The sequence below is a fragment of the Nannobrachium achirus genome (assembly GCF_963921795.1).
Source record: "Nannobrachium achirus genome assembly, chromosome: 1".
In the NCBI taxonomy this organism is placed as follows: domain Eukaryota; kingdom Metazoa; phylum Chordata; class Actinopteri; order Myctophiformes; family Myctophidae; genus Nannobrachium; species Nannobrachium achirus.
Genome location: NC_137810.1, coordinates 56434483 through 56456693, shown reverse-complemented (window position 1 = coordinate 56456693; position 22211 = coordinate 56434483). Strand labels below are relative to the sequence as shown.

General features: G+C 43.2%; 1 protein-coding gene across 3 annotated transcripts in view; it reads left to right on the top strand.

Annotated features, from left to right (window-relative positions):
- arhgef18b (rho/rac guanine nucleotide exchange factor (GEF) 18b) overlaps positions 1–22211 on the top strand; it is an 82692-nt gene that overhangs the window by 14725 nt on the left and 45756 nt on the right. For all 3 annotated transcript variants that reach the window (XM_080732714.1, XM_080732713.1, XM_080732712.1), the window contains 4 exons: positions 17225–17292; positions 17795–17840; positions 19484–19718; positions 21036–21151. In XM_080732714.1, coding sequence (XP_080588840.1) covers positions 17225–17292; positions 17795–17840; positions 19484–19718; positions 21036–21151 — 465 coding nt within the window. The remainder of the gene's footprint in view (positions 1–17224; positions 17293–17794; positions 17841–19483; positions 19719–21035; positions 21152–22211) is intronic.

Sequence of the window (22211 nt, the reverse complement as noted above, 5' to 3'; positions counted from 1 at the left end):
ACTATAACTCAGACATTACCATAAACAAACCCGATACGCCCATATTTAGGCAGTACCACATCACTATGACTCAGACATAACCATAAACAAATCCGGGGAACAAAAAGCGTTTCTCAACGATCAACGCAATCTGGAGATGGATTCCGAGATTAAGCCATTTTACTGCAGAGCAATGCATAGAAGCCAACAGAGGATATTCACTTCCTGATGATGTCATCACCCAAAGGATCACGGGAGGGTTTTCCTTCACCCACAGGACCTAATGACCGCGCACTACTGTTATTTAATATAAAAACAATATCCCGCTCGGGAAAAGCACTCAATGTGTTGATGAAACTAGAAGCAGTGCTCTTCCAAGCACAGGTCTCCGCCAGGTCAGGTATGTTATTGTGGCCTCCTGGTGGGTGGTGGAGCTTCTGCCTTTAACGGCAATCGGATGCTGCATTCATGATTTGAGGTTAGAGGTTGAGGTTCTGAATTGGCATCCAGGGAGTGTGTGTGTACAGTTTGGCAGCGACCGGGCCAATGCCCAACGGTGCCGGAGATTATCTGATAACAGACGGAAGGACGGACACACGCACGCACGGATGGACGGACGGACAGACAGACAGGGTGCAAAACATAGTCTCCTGATGCTTTCGGCCCTTGCAGAGACAATTAACTCATAAAAGGCACCGCTCACTTCACACTGGGTGTGATCTTTCATACTTACTCCCCCTGACATTTCGCTGGTGTATATAGTGGTATTTGTGTTAAAGCAATAAGAAAAACACCACATAAAAGCTGATCATTGTGATTCTACAATGAGGTGTACAATTAGCCTACTTAGACAAGTCTTGCTGAGTTTAAGTGACCTACTTCCACACATTCAGCATGCCTTGCTTTCTCTTGTGAACCCGATGACATTTGTTGCTGCATGGATTGGATAAACTGGCATCAGTGGGCTATACAGAGATGGTGTATGGATGGTGTTGGCACACTGGCAGTTTTTCTAGCTAACCATGTTAACTAGAAAAAGTGCTTCTCGAGCACAGATCTCCGCCAGGTCAGGTAGGTTATTGTAATACCGTAATATAAAACAAATCACACCAGTGCAAAGTGAGTGGTGCTTACTTCTAGTGTTGCCCGATCCCGATCACGTGATCGGATCGGCCGCCGATATGGCCGTTTTTATAAGATCGGAGATCGGGGAAAAAAAATCGGGGAAAAAAAAAAGTTTTTTTTTTTTTTTTTTTCAAAAAAATATTTTCTGGGAGTACTGAAAGTTACAGGTAAGGTGAATGCGAAATGAAATGTAAGCTTACCATAATCACAGTAATCCTTAATCATTTTCAATCATATTCAAGGGCTTTTGGAGAAATGAGACAGACAGAGCACTGCAGAGGGAAGGTGATTGTGTCAGACTCTGTACAGCTGGCAGCTGATGCCAATAAGTAGTAATTGGCCCCTTGCTAATGGATCAAAGGAAGGCAATTATGTCTCTCTGCACTGTCAACTAGCTCAGTGGTTCTCAACCTGTGGGTCGGGACCCCCAGGGGGGTCCTCAAATTATTTTGGGGGGGTCCCCAGATGATTAACTTAATGTGCAACATTGTTTTCTCTCTCAACAGTAAACAAATCAACATAAAGTTTAAGTGTATAGAGGGTATCTGCACATTTCGAAAGTGAAAAATTAAGGACTTTTTAATACCTCTAAAATGACAAATTAAACATTGGCCAAATTGTCAAATATTAAAGCCAGAAATTGTGAAAATAGCCGATCTACATGCTCACAACTCCTCGCGTTGCGAGGCGTTGTGAGCATGTAGATCTGCTATTTTCACAATAGAACAGTGTTATACAAAATATACTTCCTCAACTCTTCAGGGTCGGGGGTCCCCAGTTAAAATATGATTATTTTGGGGGTCACGGCCTGAAAAGGTTGAGAACCAAGTGATAGAATGAATAGAATTTTTTTTTCTTCTTAATGCGTTGCCAAAAGATCGGATCGGGAAAGATCGGGATCGAATCGGAAGCAATAATATATGATCGGTATCGGATCGGGAGCAAAAAAACCCTGATCGGGGCATCCCTACTTACTTCGCATGTTATCAAACACGACACGCGTGCATATCTCCTTGTATGGGCCTTTCTGGCCGTGACGTTAGTTATCGCCATACATGGAGATCCGTGCTCATACGGACATACCGTGCTCATATGGACACTCATACATACACACAAAGCCAGACGTAGGAGCGGTTAGACCGCTAAATTTTGTTTTTGTTTCTGCTCTGGCACCCAGGGAGTGTGCGTGCAGTTTCAGTGCCATCGTGCCAACGGTGCCAGAGATTAGCTGTCCACAGATGGGAGCGTGTGCGCACACACACACACACACAGGGCAAAACATAGTCTCAGGACTCTCGGCCATGCCTGGCGGCGACAATAAACTCCTTTTGTAGTAGGAAGAAGTCATCTCAAGATAGTTATGTGGCAATATTATGATTCAGACCATATAAGTTATATAAAAAGAGGAGTGTCTTGGGATTTCTAAATACCCTGGTTTACCAGAATGCCTTGATACGGCCCTAGCTTTACTGTATATTTCTTCTCAAGTTAACACCAAAAAGGGAGGCAAAGTATTCATTCTGCTGGTCTCAGTTAGGTTTTGTTTTCAAATGTACACGGTCTGCCACAGGTCAGCATCCTGTGTGTCAGGCTAGCTACCACATAGCAGCTGTTGGGTTGTGCTGTAGTGGCTGATGATTAACTAACCAACATAAACCGGATGTGAGCATGTGACCTTGAATTTATCAAGCAGCAATAGAGTGTGAGGGCGTGTCTATTATCACCCACAAACACAACCTGACCTTCACAGTTCACTGTCGTCTTAGTAAAACATAAAATAACAGACTGTTAACCTCTCAGTCCTGATGCATCAGCTTTAATTGTAAATTGTAAATAACCACAGTGAATGAGGGTTGAGAATTGTTCATACCAGTCCATTAGTAGTGCTACGAGTCCCTCACACCCATATTATGGGTGTTGTTTATATTTTGGGATAAATCAAAAACGACTTATCTAATACATGGTGTCTGACCTCAGTGCACGTTGAAAATCTCCTTATGTCACAATGACACGGACAGCTTCTTTGGGTCTGAAGTCATGCTTTCACAGTCAGCATGACTTATTTGGGTGTAGCTGCAGTGGGAACTCTATGGTGTTAACTTATGTCTTGAGTCATAGTGAACTCAGATATGGTTATGTCTGAGTCATATTAAGGGCAATTTTAATATACCGTAGGAAGTGATCAAGGATTAGGAGGAGGAGGATGATGATGATTATTATTTAGTGTAGGCTATGATTTAGTCATTATGGCAATTCCCAAATAAGCCATGCAATTGTCATTGCTGATACCCTAATGCAGGGGTCTTCAACATTTTCAGGCCAAGGACCACTTAGCTCTGAGCGGGATGAAGCAGCCACCACTACATATCGTATAAAATTGTGTTGCAGATTAAAAATGTATATGGATTATTACAGTTTAGACTTGACAGCACTATCATCTGTGTAGGTCATATTTTACCACTTGACCTATAGTCTGCTCTTCTTTTCCCTCTACACCAAACTTCTGTTCCAAAAAATTGCCGATCTACAAGCTCACGTTTGTAGATCTGCTATTTTTTGACTAATGTTCCACTAAGAATCAAACATTTGAATCAAAGATTTGGCGGACCCCCTGTAGTAACTCTGAGGACCCCCAAGGGGTCCTGGACCCCCTGTTGAAGACCTCTGCCCTAATGGCTAATTTTCCAGTGAGGGTCCACCCACCGGTAGGATATAGTGTTTCTGCATTCTCCTTTGAAGTGGAGGTTAGGGACTGTTCATAGTGAATTACTACTTTTTTATCATTTCAGACTCGGACTGTAAAACTAAATGGTGATTCTTTTTGAGGTTTCTGTTTTGCGAGGGGAAAATATGCTCCTATGGATGCATCGATAGTGAGTTTAATGCGTCCCATTTGAATAAAATCTATCTTCGATGGGGGCTGCGTGGCTAACGTCACTCACTGGAAGGTGTCAATGCCCTGTGTCAGGATAGCAGACATTTCAGAATATGGTTTGACTAATAGACTTGACCTAACACATGATGACACAGACTAAAGTACTAATCTGGTTGTGCTGAAAAAGTGGACTGTCACAGGGCAGCCTGCCCTCTGCACTATTACACACACTTATACATCTGATGATCTGATAGCTTTCTTGGTCACACCTGTCTCTCCTGCACTGCTGGTCGCCATCCTGTTTGTTAGGTAGGTGCCAAGTGCTGTGGAGGAGACGGGTGTTGTGTTAGTCTGTGCTTTATGCTTAACGTTTAATTTGGCATTTTGTCAGTAGTTGTTGAACTCTAATCCTAAAACATCTTTGATTGTTTAGGTTACTCGTACTGTATGTTATGGGGAAGATGTAAGACACCGGCTACACGAATATGGATCTTTTTCTAAACGCACCTTTTTTTGTGCGTTTGGGGCTTTCAGCTACACGCAAATGGAGATTTCGTCCGCTAAAACGGATCTTTTTGTAAACGGATAAATAAGTGAAGATTTACCAAAATATCCGATTCAGTGGGTCTGTGTTGTGTTTGTGTGCGTGTGTGCGTGTGAGAGGGTTTCTGTGTGTGTGCGTGTGTTGCTCACCCAGGTGTGTGTGTGTGTGTGTGTATGTGTGTGTGTGTGTGTTGCTCACCCAGGTGTGTGTGCTTGTGCTAGGGATGACAACGATTAATCGATCTTCGATTAATCGAACGATTAATCAATAATTGATTTTAATATTTCTTTTTTATTTATAAAAAAATATACATATATTTTTTCGTTTCTTCTAATTTATGGAAGCTGCAGGTACAGAAAATGTGTTAGACTTATGCTGGAACACAGGTAACATCCCTGAGGGAGAGCTGCCAGAGCCCTTTGTGGAAGAGTAATAGCCTGCTGTAGTTTTCATTTAACACTGATCCCGAGTATACTCGTGAAAAATACTCGAGTACTCGGCGTGCCGATCCCGCGAATACTCGCGAAATATACTGTATATACAGTAAAGCTGGCAAGCTTACCGTACGGTCCGTTGGAAAGTGCTGACTCGCCGATTCATCATCATCACGCATCCACGTGCACACAATAGTGATTCCTTAACATGGAAGCCGACGGTCAATCTCATCTTTGATGTCCATTTTCTCCAAAAAACACTTTTGAAGCCAAGGATGGCATTGGATTCTCGCTAAAATAGCACAAGCTGAAAGGCAACGATCCTCCATTACTGCACCCGCATGGGACAATGATCACTTCCAGTCGTCAAGTAAATGACGTCAAGAAGGAATTGTTTGCGCAATCGACTTCCGGCCTTCAAAATAAGAGACTGGCCGCGGACGGAGCCTGCGAGCGGCAGCCTGTACATTTTAACCCGTTCATGTCTGGAGCACTAAATGGGTGGGGTGTCGAACTCATTTTGGGGTGAGGGCCGCATTGGATGAAAGGCGACTTGATGAGGGCCGAAACAGTCGCGGATCGGATGGCATGCACACTCGCGCGCATGTTCGCTCTGTTTTTCTTCCTGTCGTCTCAGCCACTGCTATAGCTAGCAGTATATCATTTTACAAATTGTGTTCATTATCTATCTATAAATGCGACAAATCTCTGTCTGTTTGTTTGTTTGTTTGTTTGTAATCCGCGTATCTCGAGAACCGTTCGTCCCACCGGCTTCAGATTCGGCACGCGCGTTCCCCGCCGCCGCACGGAGTGCAGTGCCGGGCCTCGACCCGACCCGACTTGCGGTTTTCCGAAACCGGCGCGAAACGTTCGGAATCTCCTTATGCGGAGCTGATTGTTGACATCAGGCTGTTCCGGAGGAAATCGGCGCAAGCACTGAGTCATTGTGACATCACTTCATAAAAGGCTCTGACATCACGTACGCCACATGAGTCAACACAAAACCTCTGTGAATGTGTATGTATGTATGTAATCCGCGTATCTCGAGAACCCTTCTTCCCACCGGCACGCGCGTTCTCCAAATATGGGCATAAAGTCTGACATCAGAGTTTTCCGCAACCGGTACTGTGTGTGCAGAGATCTTCATATATGGGCATAAGTGGACAAAGACAAACAGATGGTCAAAACGGGTCCTATGACAACAGGTATATTGGGGTTTGCATTAAAGGGTGGGTCTGCATAGATCTCCATATATGGGCATAAAATGGATGCAGACAGACAAATACAGATATCTCCATATATGGGCATAAATGGACACTTGCAAACAGATTTTCAAAGATCTCCATATATGGGCATAAAGTGGACGCAGACAGACAGATACAGATATCTCCATATATGGGCATAAATGGACACAGGCAAACAGATGGTCAAAACGGGTCCTATGACAACAGGTATAATGGGGTTTGCATTAAAGGGTGGGGCATTCATGGGGTTTGCATTAAAGGGTGGGGCATTCATTCCCTATTTCAAATTCGGCACGTGCGTTCCCCACCGCAGCAGGTAGTGCAGTGCTCGGCCTCGACCCGACCCGATACACGATTTTCTGGAACCAGCACGAAAGGTTCGGATTCTGATGTCTGACATCAGGATTTTCCGGAACTGGCACTGTGTCTGCATAGATCTCCATATATGGGCATAAAATGGATGCAGACAGACAAATACAGATATCTCCATATATGGGCATAAATGGACACAGGCAAACAGATGGTCAAAGATCTCCATATATGGGCATAAAGTGGACGCAGACAGACAGATACAGATATCTCCATATATGGACATAAATGGACACAGGCAAACAGATGGTCAAAACGGGTCCTATGACAACAGGTATAATGGGGTTTGCATTAAGTTTGTCTCCTCCTCCATCTGTTTGTCTGTGTCCCTTTATTCCCATTATGGAGATCTCTGTATCTGTCTGTGCCTCCGACTGTGTTGCAGACACAGTGCCGGTTCCCCCTTTAATGCAAACCCCATTATACCTGTTGTCATAGGACCCGTTTTGACCATCTGTTTGAAAAAGCGACAGAAATCTCATATATGGGCATAAAATGGACGCAGATAAACAGATATCTCCATATATGGCATATATGGGCATACAATGGATGCAGAATCACAAAGATCTCCATATACGGGCATAAAAGGGACACAGACAGACAGATACAGAGATCTCCATATATGGGCATAAAATGGACGCAGATAGACAGATCTCCATATATGGGCATATATGGGCATAAAATGGACCCAGAACTATAACTGCAGTGATCTCCATATATGGACATAAAATGGACACCGACAGACAGACAGATACAGATATCTCCATATATGGGCATAAATGGACACAGGCAGACAAATGGTCAAAACGGGTCCTATGAAAACAGGTATAATGGGGTTTGCTTTAAAGGGCGTGGCATTCATTCCCTATTTACATTGTTCCGAGTTGGCCAGGTCGCCGACTAGCAGTTGGGTACGAGAGATGCTATTTGTTTAAAGGAGTAGTTCATCCCCCAAAAAATGTTATTTGATTACTCACGCCATGGAGACTTGAGTTCAATAATATATTTTTATTTTCTTTGTCGCATTACTAAGACCAAAAATGTGATAATAGTACACTTCCCCCCATTGATTCCGGATGGGGACCCAAATGCATTTGGGTCCAAATGCATCCGTAATCAATAGGCATGCATTTATTGTAATCAAATTTCTGTTTTAGGAATGAGTCTACATTGGCTCAATGGCATTTTGGGGGTGAACTACTCCTTTAAGAAGTGCCAATAAGAATAAACCATTTGATAATAGAATAATTCAATTCCTGATAGTCTCTGCTATAATTTGTAAATGGCTAAAAAAAGAATATTATTGATGCAGGACAATAATTATTTTTATTGTATTTTATAATAAAAATCACACCCGTGTGAACTGAGCGGTGGTCGTGGAGGCTGTGCAACAGCACTACTGGGTGGATGCAGCGGGGTTAGTGTGCTTTACAATGCTGTAGTTTCTTCACACACTCTAATTTATTTGCCCCTAAAACATTCAGTTTGTTAATAATAATACTTGACCACACATGTTGACCCACCCTTCCCCCCTGTGTGTGTGTGTGTGTGTGTGTGTGTGTGTGTGTGTGTGTGTGTGTGTGTGTGTGTGTGTGTGTGTGTGTGTGTGTGTGTGTGTGTGTGTGTGTGTGTGTGTGTGTGTGTGCGTGTGTGCGTGTGTGCGCGCGCGTGTGTGTTTGTGTGTGTGAGAACAGCGCCCCTCCCGGGGCAGATCAGCTATTTTCGCCGTGCAACACACATGACAAAGTAGTCAGGCTTTACTTGCGAGAGGAGGAGATTCACAGTGCAGCTGCAGACAGCACCGCATAATAACGTTCACGAGGAGCTGCTTGAAGTGCGTACTATTGGAGCATGTGAATGAAAAGAGAGACGAGAGGACAGACGACCGCACGGAGGCGCGGACCGCCGCATGAACGGCCGCCGAACGCCGCCGAACGCCGTTCACGGGCGTCAGAATGATCGTGTTCGACAATTCGTTCATCAAGCGAAAACAAAGGACGTTCAGTTCACGTTCGCCCTTCACTGCGTGTGTCTGTGTGGAGCTGCTGCTGCTGCTCTATATCTCTTGACTGTGTGTGTGTGTGTGTGTGTGTGTGTGTGTGTGTGTGTGTGTGTGTGTGTGTGTGTGTGCGTGCACGAGAGAGAGAGTGTGTTGTCTGCCTGCCCTGCTCAATAGCGCCCCTCCTTTAACGTGTGTGGTCTGTGTGTGTGGTTAGGAGAGGTATGGCAGGCGACAGACATACACGGCCGGCCAGCCAGCCAGTAACATCTTGAAAGCGAATCACAGGAGCGGCGGGACCACCGCTCAAAAAGAATAAAAGTAATGAACAATAATGGCATATTCAGAAAATATCTGAATAATACAACTTTTACATTTTATTATTATTATATTTTTTAAATAAGTAATTTTCTTAACAACATTAATTTCCATGTCTAATATGTGTAATCTTTGAGTACAGTTCGAATATTGTAGGTATGTTCAGGTATTATTCATAGCCAGACCCCCCACCCCATTCCTAGCAATGCTGTCATCTTCAGAGAGAGAGAGAGCTGGTCACTTAACATTCCAATCAATCAACTCAATCACTGCCAGCTGGTGAGAGAAACCTAGCCTGCAGTGAGTAGACATTAGTTAGGTTAATTCTTAAAACAATCAGAACTCTTGACAGGAATGGGCTAGAGACTTACTTTTTTGACCATGAGCCACGTGAGACACCGCCGAGCGAGCGGTAGCAAGCGAGTCGCTGTGTCGAGCATTGCGATGGTCGCATTAGCCGACTCAGCGCTGTTACCGAGTTATGTGTCGTTATGGACAAAATAGTAAATCTTCGTCCCCCCGACTTTCGGCACCTCTGTGCGGTTAACACAGCGAAGCGCTCCCTACCTCCTTGCCCACCACTGGCCCCCACCGTTGTACTTACTGTAGGTTCCTTGGGAAACGCCAGGTCGCAGAGTGGGCAGGCCTGAGCAGGAGGCGGGCAGGAGCTGGGATGAGGGTGGGGCTGAAAATGCTTTGAAAGCCAAGCAGAAATGACAGGGGCTCTGTAGTCAGGAGTGGTAATTTAGCCTCAAACCTTTTGAAAAAAGTTTTTTTGGGAGATAAGCAATGTGATATTAATTATTTTGAAATGCATGGTGTAGAACCTTTAAACTTTTAGTTTATTCACCTTATTCCTGGCCCCGCCTCTGCTTCCTGTTCATATCCTGAAAGAGGCTGAAAAACATAATTTGGTTTCCTGTATCCTTGCAATAAAGTGTCAGTAGATGGCGCTCTGGGCTTACTTTCTAATATTTTTTAAACCAGTGGTTCTCAAATCTTTTCATATCAAGGACCCCAGATTAACATATTTGTCCACAGTTGCAGACCCCCATCTGAAAATATGTGGTGCCAGGAACCTCCACACAAATTTGTGTTGTTAAAATGTTTAAAAAATATTCAAAATATTTTACTTTTTTTTTTCTCCACAATATCTTTTAAATAGCAAATATACAAGCTCATAATGTGTCGCAATGTGACACATTGTGAGCTTGTAAAGTACTAAAACTAAGCTTAGTTGCTTCTGTTGGGTTTATTTCTTTGGCAAAATCTGGCAACAGACAATTCCCTGTCACTTCTTTTCTTGGGAGGAAGTGAAAAGATGTTTTTGAAGCAGCACACAGAGAAAAACTCTCTAGCGCCCTCTGTAAAAGGCAATGGCGGCCTCCCTAGAGAGGGCCAGGAATAAGGTGAATAGAGGGCAATTATAATATGCTGAGGCATATTTGGCTTATTAGAGATCCTTTTAACTGTTTGGGTTTTTTGTTTCCTTATTTTTATTAAGTCTTATTTTTTGTTGTGCCTTGCCTAGCATTGTACATACACAGACATTTGATGTTACTTTTGGGAGAAAAATAAATACTCCTAAAAGTGTATTTGTGGAGCCTTGGCCACAAATACATTTGGCCAACTGCTACATGGACCTTAAAAACGAATAGCACATCCTTGTTGTAAAATATTTAGTTGAGAGATTCTTAAGGCGTAACACCTGGGGGTAAGCCGTCTAAACATAGTCTGTCTATGCAAAAGCTAATCTTTGCAAACCACTGGGCCAATTAGTGCAAGAATTATTGTGCACACGGCCAGGAGGCCACGGAAGTAAATCCCCTTGCACTATACAGTATACAATTCAATCTCAGAAAATTAGAATATTGTGTAAAAAAGCATTGCAGATGCCATAGCACCCCAAATCATAACTGACCTCGGAAACGTCCCACTGGACTCTTACTGGACTCAACTCTTACTTCAGAAGGTTGACATTTCTCTATTATAAATCCTTGTTTTGAGTGGTCTCGTGTAATATTGTAATATTTATAGGGCTGGGATGCGATTACAATTTTTTATCTAATTCATTACAGGCTCTGTGATTAATTAATCGCAATTAATCGCATTTTAATCGCACATCGATATTTGACCTGAGAAGCATTTTCTTTTAAGTAAAACACATTTTGTTGTACGAGTGAATCAACTAGTGAGTTTTTTTAAATCTAAATTTCGCATCCACTGGGCCAAGCAAAGCGCTCTGATCGGCTACTTCTCCCTTTGCGTTTGTCTCTTCTTGGTTGGTGCATCGCTATGATCGGTATGCCCGAAACTGAAGGTTCTGTTGTGCAAAAACTAAGTGTGATTAAAATGCGTTAATTCTTTTAATCGCGTTAATTTTCTGTAATTAATTAATCGCAATTAATCAGTTAAAGTCCCAGCCTTAAATATTTATAAATATAAATTCAAAATTTTAACAAAAAAAAATGTTTGGGATAATTCACTGAATGTGCAATGTATCTAGAATATATGAAAGTTTACAGAAATATTATTAAAGACTTTTTACTTTTACAAAATATTACATTTTTCTGCGATTGATCTGTATATCACACATCAGGGTTTTGATAATAATACATACTGTTTGCTTTTAATTGGCTTCCAAAATTAGTAATGGGTATCATGAATGTAACTTCCGATCAACCCCAAATTGCACACTGAGGGGCTTCCACTAGAGTGCACCTTCAAAAGCACTTTTATTTCTAAGGGGTGTCACAAATGCGCAAAGTTACATCGTATGTCATGGAAATGCTATTTTCGCCCGCAGCTTCCTCGGGTCTTGACGGCTGCAACCACGACTTAACCCTGCAAGACCCGAATTAATTTCTACTGGCCAAATTCTTTTTTTTTAAATCAGGTGGTGTTGTAGGAGTCCTAATCACAGGAAATTTTAATTAAAAAAAATCATAATGTTTTTGTAAGGTTTTATAGCCATAAATCATAAATCATGCTCTAATTTGCATTTTGGGGATATTTTTCACAATAATAACATATGTACATGTTCTAGACATTCTAATGATCACGAAAACATATATTACAGGCATTTTACTTATGTTTTAGTGAGGAATAGCTTCAGTTAAAAAGTGAGATGTTGTTCGTCCAGACGCTGGAATTTCAACTTCTCTGGGAGGTGTGAATGTCATTCTCTGTGAGGGGTATTTATATGCAAATATCGTGGCCAATGGCATTGTAATACTAAACAATAGGATTTAATGGTGATGTTAATGTGAAAAAAGAACTGGAAAACTAATTATAACATTTTTTTAAAAATGATTTAAAAAATGTTGCCAAAAAGCAACGCTGGGCCTTGCAGGGTTAAACTGGTTAGGCAAGCCAGCCTGGCACCTGTGACCAGTGACTGCATGTTGCTCCATGGAACTCACCTTTTATAGTTGGTGGTTCTGTTTACATCATGCCGGTTCCCATCGGATTTGATCATTTAATTTCTATACAGAGTGGACTGCATGATGACTAGGGCTGTCACGATTATGACATTTTACATGACGATTAGTTGCCACTCAAATAATTGCGAAATAATTGTGTTTTTGTTGTTGACAATTACATTTCTGTTTGGCTTTTAGGCTTTGAAGTTGCACATGGAAATCATGACACATAACCTAAATATACAAATAAATTACTGACATATTTGACAACTTTATACTTAAAAAAAGAACATTGATAGTGGAAGTAGCCGATCTACAAGCTCACAACGCGTCGCATCTGCTATTTCCACTACTTTTTGAAAGTGTTTGAAACTATATTAACATTTCTCAACATGGAAACGATTATGACGATTATGCAAAATAATTGCGATTACCTCATATAATTGCGATTAGACGATTATGTAATAATTGTGACAGCCCTAATGATGACATCCTTGATACTGATTGTTTGTGATCACACAGTGACAAATAACACATACTATGTGTTATTTATGACTGTGAAATGGGCATGTGATGGGCGTACACTAAAGCTTTTGGTGAAATGGATGCCATGGAAGGAATAGCAACAAATGTTTAGGTCTGCAGAGAAATGGGAAGAGAAGTAGATTAGATTAGATTTGACTCGTAGAATTGCAAGCAGGAGGAAAGGGCAAGGTAGCTGTACAGTTGGTATGCAGAAGCTGCTAGTATCGGACATGTTTGCATTGTATTGTTCTTAGGAGCTGCACCTTTTGTGAGCAGGCCATGTAACCTGGAGAGTTATACAATTACCACAGCCATGTGATCTGCTTTATGTGAGGACACACACACACACACACACACACACACACACACACACACACACACACACACACACACACACACACACACACTCTCACACTGTGTGCGTATGTGTGTCTCTCTCTCTCTCACACACACACACACACACACACACACACACACACACACACACACACACACACACACACACACACACACACACACACAGAGTTGCTAGGAGATGTGCAAATTAATATGTTTAAAGACAGACGACTGACAAACAACAACAACTCAGGCCCACTTTCTACCCAAATCATAGATTGACCCACTGGTGGGTAGGCCTATAGTATACAGTATGTGTCTCTAATGGCTGTATAATTAGACAAACGTGCCAACCTCTAACTCACTACTGTGTGTGTGTGTGTGTGTGTGTGTGTGTGTGTGTGTGTGTGTGTGTGTGTGTGTGTGTGTGTGTGTGTGTGTGTGTGTGTGTGTGTGTGTGTGTGTGTGTGTGTGTGTGTGTGTGTGTGTGCAATGCTGTACCCCCCCAACTGTATATACTGTATGTTCCCCCTTTTCAACAGTTCTTATTATATTTTGACACTTGCTTTGGCAATGTAAACGTATATGCAGGCATTGACACTAAGGCTTGCCCACCTGCCCCAGGCAGGTAAATAAAACGTCAGGGCAGGTGAAGTTGGCTTTCAGGTTGCCCGACAGGGCAAGTGCTCATTTGAGAGGGGACACAAATGTCTATAAACATGAGATATCTGTCTTAACGCCTGAACGTGGCCAGTGCGCTGTGTCTTCTGGTCTGTGGAATGTAAAATAAGAGCACTATTTACCTATAATGTGCTGTTTTTACTGTTGCTACATTTAAAAATAACAAGTGTGAACCCATAGACATATTCAATCATAGCTAAAGTATTTGGTATTTGGATTTGGAGGTATTGAGGTATGACAGTTTATCGCACGGGCCCAGAAAGCAAAGAAATAAGTGTTAAATTGAGCGGTAATTAAAATCGTACCTATCATTTTATAAAGGACGATTTACTTTTCGGGCAAGTGGGCATTACCTTCGGGCAAGTAGAACATGACCTGTACTTGCCCGATGGGCAAGTGCCTCTGAGACCTTAGTGTCAACCCCTGTATATGCAGTGTTGAATTAGTCTTGGGTCGCGTGCCCCCGCCGCAACGTTGAACAACGTCGAATAGTGACTTTGATATTCGAATATTTGGTGAATGCCCTAATTGGGGGAGGGTATTTTCTTCTGGTTTTATCTGGTAGGGTTCGACTCAGACTCAGAAGAGAACATAATGTTTATAATGAGCCAAGGGAGAGTGATAGGCCTCAGAGAGTCAGGAGCATTAAGGAGGGATAACCGGTTGCTATGGATCCCTTAATTGTTTGCCAGACAGAACATGGCCTTGACGCAAGACCAGAACTGTGGTCAGAAAGAGTGAGCATTAGCTAGTCTGCCGGAAAATATGAAATCAATCATTTTACTACTCTTCAGTTTCTTTCACATTCATACTTCATGCCAAATATAGACAATATAGTCTCCCCTATCAGCTGTTTATGCTATTCCCATTGTTTGTTTTATATTTAAAAGCACACAATGTCTGCTTTTTTGATATACTGTATTTGTGCTAGTGAGTCTAGCTAGTGAGAGTAGACAATTTGGACTTTTGGTTATTCCACCCAAGGCTGAATGGATTGGGGTTTTCTACTGTTTGGTCTAGACTAGCTGATAGTAAAGCACCTTACCAAATATTTTATTAGACCAAAATAACTTACGGTATTACAACAACTTATTCTCTACTACTTATTATCACAACTTATTATTTTTATTCTCTGATTATCATCCCATCCCTACTCCTGGCACATCTCCTATTAATTTGCACATCTTGCATTTTCTACCAGTGGTTTTAGGTGTAATCGAATGACCAGACAGACCATCTATCTCGTCAAGCTCATGGAGGTTTGGAGAAGAGGGAACGGATAACAAGTCCTGAGGCAACAATTGATTGCCTGTCAATCTTGATAACGCCAGCCTCCAGCACCTTGCTGTGTCCTCATTTTTCGAAACCCAACTTCTGTGCCTGACTTTCTCCAAATCTCAGTCATAGATTTGAACCCAGGCCAGCAGAAGGGAGGACTATTAGCCTTATTTACGTGTTATTGGCTCTCGCCGGGCGAGACACCGGGGCGCCTCAGACCTCCGTGAGCTTGACGAGACTGAGGTCTTTATGTGCGATTATGTTGAATTGAATTGTTGTTCCGCCCCTTGTTGGATACTGAATGTTTACAGGCTCTGTTTTTTGAGCGGTGGTCACACCGTCTCCATAGCGTGGCCGTGTGTGTAGGTATGTATGTTTGTTTGTATGTATGTATGTGGGTGGGTGGGTCTGTATGTAGCCTCAAGCCTGTGGTGTAGTACCTTTTCTGACCACACATGTTAAGGGAGGGGCGCTGTTGTTCAGGCCAGGCCAGAACAGGCAAGGCACGCACGCACGCACACACACACACACACACACACACACACACACACACGCGCGCACAGACTCCACCGCTCAGTTCACACGGGTGTGATTTTTTATATAGCATGTTATATGCCACTGATGCCTTGCCAGGTAATTGTTGACCTGGCATCCTATAGTTCGTATTAGGGATGTTAAACGACTCGTTATTTGCAAGTCGACGTTTAGAGGCTAAAAATTGATGCGTCGAACGATTTTTATTTTTTATTTTTTGAGGCCGCGACAGCCCCTCAACAACACCCATATATCGGGGTCTTGTTCACGGATGAGAGAAAGGGGAAGACGGAGAAGGAGATCAGCCGGAGAATCGGAGCAGCAGGAGCGGTTTTACAGTCGCTAAACCGCACTGTGGTAAAGAAAAAAGAGTTGAGCAGGAAGGCAAAGCTCACTGTCTACCGAGCAATCTTCGTTCCTACTCTCACCTATGGTCATGAAGTGTGGGTCATGACCGAAAGTCTAAGGTCGCGGGTGCAAGCGGCCGAAATGGGTTTCCTCAGACGGGTGGCTGGTATCTCCCTTAGAGATAGGGTGAGAAGTTCAGTCACCCGAGAGAGACTTGGAGTAGAACCGCTGCTCCTACACTTGGAAAGGAGTCAGCTTAGGTGGTTCGGGCATCTAGTACGGATGCCTCCTGAGCACCTTCCTAGGAAGGTCCTCGATGCACGTCCCACTGGGAGGAGACCCCGTGGCAGACCAAAGACCAGATGGAGGGATTATATCTCCAAACTGGCTTGGGAACGCCTCGGTATACTCCCTGAGGGAGTGGAGGAAGTTGCTCGGGATAAGGAAATCTGGAGGTCTCAGTTGGAACTGTTACCCCCGCGACCCGATTCCGGATAAGCGGTTGAAGATGGATGGATGGTTGGATGGATTATTGGATTATTAGTTTTTGTCGTATTTGATGGATCTATCATGGTTAAAATAGAGTTTGAAGTTACAATAGGTTTGTATAGGAAGGGCGTGTGTCTGATAAAATGAATATCAAATATCTAAATACTGTTACTGCATTGTTGAATTTCTGTTTTACACACCATTATATTTGTCTTATTTTGACCCAATTATCGAATGTCAAATTTACAGGTCTTCTTCAGAATACAACACTGATTTACTACAGTATAATACTAGTACAGTAGGAGTCCACTAGTACAGTGATTCAAACTTTGTCAAGAACCCCCATAAATCTGAGAGTGTCGAAATGGAACCAAACTGACACGTAGGGTCTTTTTAGTATTTAGTTACATTTGTACACTCTCAGTTACAGACCTGTTATGGTCATTCAGGGCTAGCTATTTGTGTTTCTGGTAATATTGTTGTCCGTTCATTTTGTATGTCTGTGGCAAAAAATTTAATTTTGACAGTGTCCACCACAAGCCAACATGCCGATGACCCCTGTCCTGTAGTTGTCGATACCGATGTCATCAAAAAAGTCAAATAATGACTGATTGGGCTCTATTCCTGACTTGTCCACTATGTGTATTGTCTGGATGGAAGCCAATGAAAACGAATGAGGTTGTGCAGTAAAGTCTGACGTTTCCCATTTTTTGCTGGCTTTCAGATTGTGCAGTGAATGTTCACAAGAGCTGCAGGACTCTGCTGGGTGACTGCAGCAGCACCAAGAACAAGGTAAGAAGAATAACAGCATAATAATGTTCCAAGATACTGTTATACAGTGTTACAGTCATGTTTCTGCCTTTACTCCCTCTGCCCCTAACCATTTCTTAAAAGTGTCATGTCCATACACGTGTTTAGCTGTCATTAGATGCACTGTGAGCTTCTAAACCGGTTGCTATTTTCGAAAATGTATGGACATTTTTGGAAACGATTATGTAAAATAATAATCAGCATTGTCGCTCAGCTGATGTCAGAGTTGAAAAACATTACTTTGTGGTGCATGGTGCCAAGTGGTTGAGAAGCACTATAGATCATTTTAGTATTTAGAGGCATTATAAGTTGCTTGTTCATCCAAGTTATTGGGACTGGGTGAGTGAGTATTGCAGTAGTGTGTGAAAGGTTAAGACAATTTATTTTTATACCAATGTGTGTGTCTGTCTGTGTACGTACGTACACATGCTGTTCGAAAACGAAGAATTGCCTTCCAATAAATGTCCTTTTTTGTCCTCTACAGAGAGATTCCCCTCAAAGGACTTCATCAGCACCCTCTCCCAACCTTGGTGAGCACATGCATATAGTATACAGTAAATACTAGTGTACACATAACACACACACACACACACACACACACACACACACACACACACACACACACACACACACACACACACACACACACACACACACACACACACACAGTGACTGGCTGCAGTTACTCACTGTATGGAGAGAAGGAGGAGAGGGATGATGGGGGGGGGGGGGTAAATGATTGGTTATTGTGTCAGTCCCACTGTGTTCAATTAAAAGGTTCTGGAAGCTTCTCAGGAGGAGCCTTGCAGAGGATTAAGCGAGGTGTGTGTGTGTGTGTGTGTGTGTGTGTGTGTGTGTGTGTGTGTGTGTGTGTGTGTGTGTGTGTGTGTGTGTGTGTGTGTGTGTGTGTGTGTGTGTGTGTGTGTGTGTGTGTGTGTGTGTGTGTGTGTGTGTGTGTGTGTGTGTGTGTGTGTGCAAACCTAAAATACACAACTACTACAGTGTACATGAGTATACTTTGAGTTTTTTCAAAAAAAGGAGATTCATCATGGTTTTTGAAGCCAGCCTAAACGTTACCCTTAACCCATTGAGATGAATACATTCCTGAAAATTAAAAGAAATAAATTGTTGATGTTGTGCTTGGAACGATTATAGATGATGGGAATCAACAGGTTGAAAAAAACTGTGAACCACCAGGCGCTCCCTTGGGCCCCGAGTACCCACCCTATCCATTAAATAAAACGCCAGGTTGGATGAAACGGCCTTGATGTCACTGACTACTTAATTCAATGTGGATAATTTGGTTTCTTAAGGGCACAAATAATGCCTTTGATTGGAGCCACAATGACAGAGCGGCAGCTCCTCTTATTCTCCTAGAGATTGTTATCATCTCAGCTGGAGTGCTCTCACCTCCAGCTGGATCCGCTCACCTTCTGTACTGACCAATCAGTGGCTGGGGAAACGACGAGAAAAACTAACGGGAGGGAGTGATGTGGAGACGGGAGAAGAGAAGAGATGAGGGAAACGTGCTTCAAGTTCACGTGCATGCTGTTGGCTTCTAGAAGGTACCAGATGAGGTCAGGCGTGGGGCGGGTCGATCGTAGCTATAAATCTGCTGTCTGTCCGCTGTCTGGCACACAGCATCACCTGCAGTCCGGACTCTCCTGCGTCCCGTCTGGTCCCCAGATTAGGACCGAAGCCTTACTGCTCTCACAGATACACTACGGCTGTCTTTTTTGTCGTCATTATACTGAACTGCAGCTACTATTCTGCACTCGACTGATAGTAAGAATGGAGGTTGCGCTAACCAAGGGCAATAGTCGCACCACTTCCAGAACATCACCCTCCTCTTCCGAGTCCTCCAACTCGTCCTGGGGTCCGTCCAACAATTTTGGGGCTCGGGTGCTAATGCACCGCGACCTCGTCACCTGCCGCTTCCTGGGATCCTTCCCCCAGTCCTGGCTAGAGAAGTATGGGGCGACCGAGGGCAAGCCTGGACCGAAGTCCGACAAGAAACGTCTGGCCTCCTCGTCCTCCTCCCCTTCCTCCTCATCTCCTTTTCACTGCTCATCTGCTCATCACTCCCTGTTCCCTCGTTTCACCTCCTCCTCCTCCTCGTCTAACAGGTCCTCTCGTTTTCTTCCCTCATCCATCCCTTTTCTTTCATCCCTAGCGGCCAGAGAGCGGGACAGGGAGCGGGAGCAGAGCGGCCCAGCGTCGGCCCAGGCCGTGAATGGCCCCCCGGCTTCGTCTCGCACCCCAGGCATGACCCTCACTCCGCGGGCAGCCTGCACTCAGCCCACCACCCCGCACGTCTCCAGCACCCCAGCCTCCGCCTCCTCCGCCACCACAGCACTGCCAGGCGGATCGTCCAGCCTCAGCCACCATCTCCGTAACAGCAGCTCAGGGTCAGTACCTCAGCCGTTTTGTCTGTTATTGTTCTTAACCTTCACAGGGTGAGCACAGTTGAAGACATTCACTACTCGCCACCTGTAAGCAGGGTCCCCACGGTCATGAAATTCCTGAAAATATTTACATTTTCCAATCCGGGAAAAGGTTTGGAATTTATCAAGAGTCCTGGGATTTATCCAGGGTCCTGGAAAAGGATTTGGTTATGCATTGTTTTGGCTATTGGTTTTGTTAATTAAAAACATTTTCCAAAACATGTACAGTATAACATTGCACGAAATATGTAACTCAAGTTTGTTGATTAGGCTGCGTGATTGCAGCCTAATGTGTACTGGACATGACAAAAATAACAGATCTACAAGCTCACAACGTGCTGCAGGCAGGCTGATCCTATGCCCTAGGATAGGTGGTGTGCTCTAGCAACAAAATTGGCACGCAATTTTGGAATGGAATTATACCATTCTATATTCTGTACCTTTTCTTTCTACACTGCATGTCTTTGGGCATTGCACATAGGAGTAATTCAATCTTTATTAGTGGACTCAGGTCCATAAAACAGGGTACAAGATATAAAAGAAACACGACAGGCAATAAAAATCATTACAAAAATACAAAATAAATAGTACATAACTTAAACCACAGGAAGGAGGCTTGAAAGCGCCACAACGATGCTGTTTGTAGATACATTCAATTCATTAGTTTGTGCAGATGCATTCACTCTCCTCTCCTTCTCAGCACTGAGACGGAGGAGAGAAAGCAGGTGTTTACTGTGAAAAACAGGAGTGCGACAGAGGAAAGCAAAGCTACCGAGAAATGGAGAGAATAAACTTAAAGGACAACTTTGTTTTTTTTACAACAAGGGTTCATATTTTAGATTGTAATTAGAGAAAAAAAAAGATGAGTGTTAAAATGTTTAATGTACTGCTTTCTATCGTTTTAGTGATTTTAATGATTTTGCATACAGGTGGCTAAATATGTATTCTTAGCCACAATAAGCCCATTCCCATGATGCACCGCAATCTTTCACGGGCAGATGTGACTTATGGGGGCTAGTAGTGTTACTCTAAATAGTAACCGTTAAGACAACCTAAGGGCGAGAAGCTTCCCTTCCCCTTAAATAAATCGCTGGCTTATTGTGTCTAAAAAGACATTTAGCAACTTGTACGCTAAAATCGCTAAAGCGATAGAAAGCAGCAAATTAAAACATTTTAACACATCTTTTCTTTTCTCTAATTACAATCTAAAACATGAACATTTGTTGCAAAAAGGAATTGGTATGCAGTATCACTGTGGACATAATGGTTGTCTTCCCTCAGGTCTCTGCGAGACCATCTCGGAGAGATGGATGAGACCGACGCCAACCGCTTTAAGCGCTTCAACGAAGACACAGTTTCCATCGCTCCTTCCACTACAGAGTCCATTATCGTAGAGGGTGAGTCGACTGGCGCGTACAGTTGGTGATGAATACCTGAGATAAGTTGACCCCAGCAGCCTTGCTAAGCTCGAAGATCTGATGAAATGATAGAATATACGTCACATCGACTCTGTTATCTTCAACCATCCCAGTCCTCTTAAGATCTGCGCATGTGCATCGTTTACCCTAGGATGAAGTTGTAGCAGCGGTGGTTTAGCATGTTTGCAAACTGGGAAGCATGCTCTCAAAGCGCAGCCTGACGTGGGGTTTCTTTTCTATGTGTTTTATAGTGACCAGTATAGGAAAATACACTTAAATATATCCTTGACACTCATATCAGCACTGTCCCCACAAATCCTGTACCAGTTGGGCTGTCCTGTCCTGTGTCTTCTCCTATTGCAAATAGATTATAGCAGATGCCACTGCTAAGTGCATATATACGGTATGGGAAACCCTGGGATGGCTGGTGTGTCGGTATGATGTCTCTTTTAGACAGGGAGGAGAATGTATGTGGGAGTCACAAGTCACCTCACACTGTTTCATTAAGCTGGAGTGTGTGGGAGCGGGGGAGAGAGGCTGACTGGGTACTATCTTGCATATTATTTGCCTGCTGCTGTGTTACAAGGCATGTTGTAATATTAGACACACCCTTTTTTATGAAAGAGCTACTGTACTTCCAAGCAGCAGTAGATCATTTCCTTAATGGTTATCCAAATAGCATTTCAATCATTATTGTATCTCCCCCTGAGACCCAGCAATTCATTTTTGTCCATCACTTTTTGCTTATTTTCTCTAATTCTATACTATCGATTATTGAGTGAGTCCTGTTGTTCCTTACCAAGGATCTCTTAGCTTTCCAATGTATCACTTTTGAAGAGACAGGCCTCATCTCTGACATGGCTACAGCCCCACACATGATACAGCATTCAGTGATGTCATTACGTGCGCATCCCGCATCAAAAACTCATTCAAGTCGCCCAGGGACTCATTCATGTCATGGTCCTGGGGATGCGCCTCCATTGGAGTCCATGTTAAAATAATTTACCAGGTCGCGGTAAAAGAAAAACATTTTAAATTG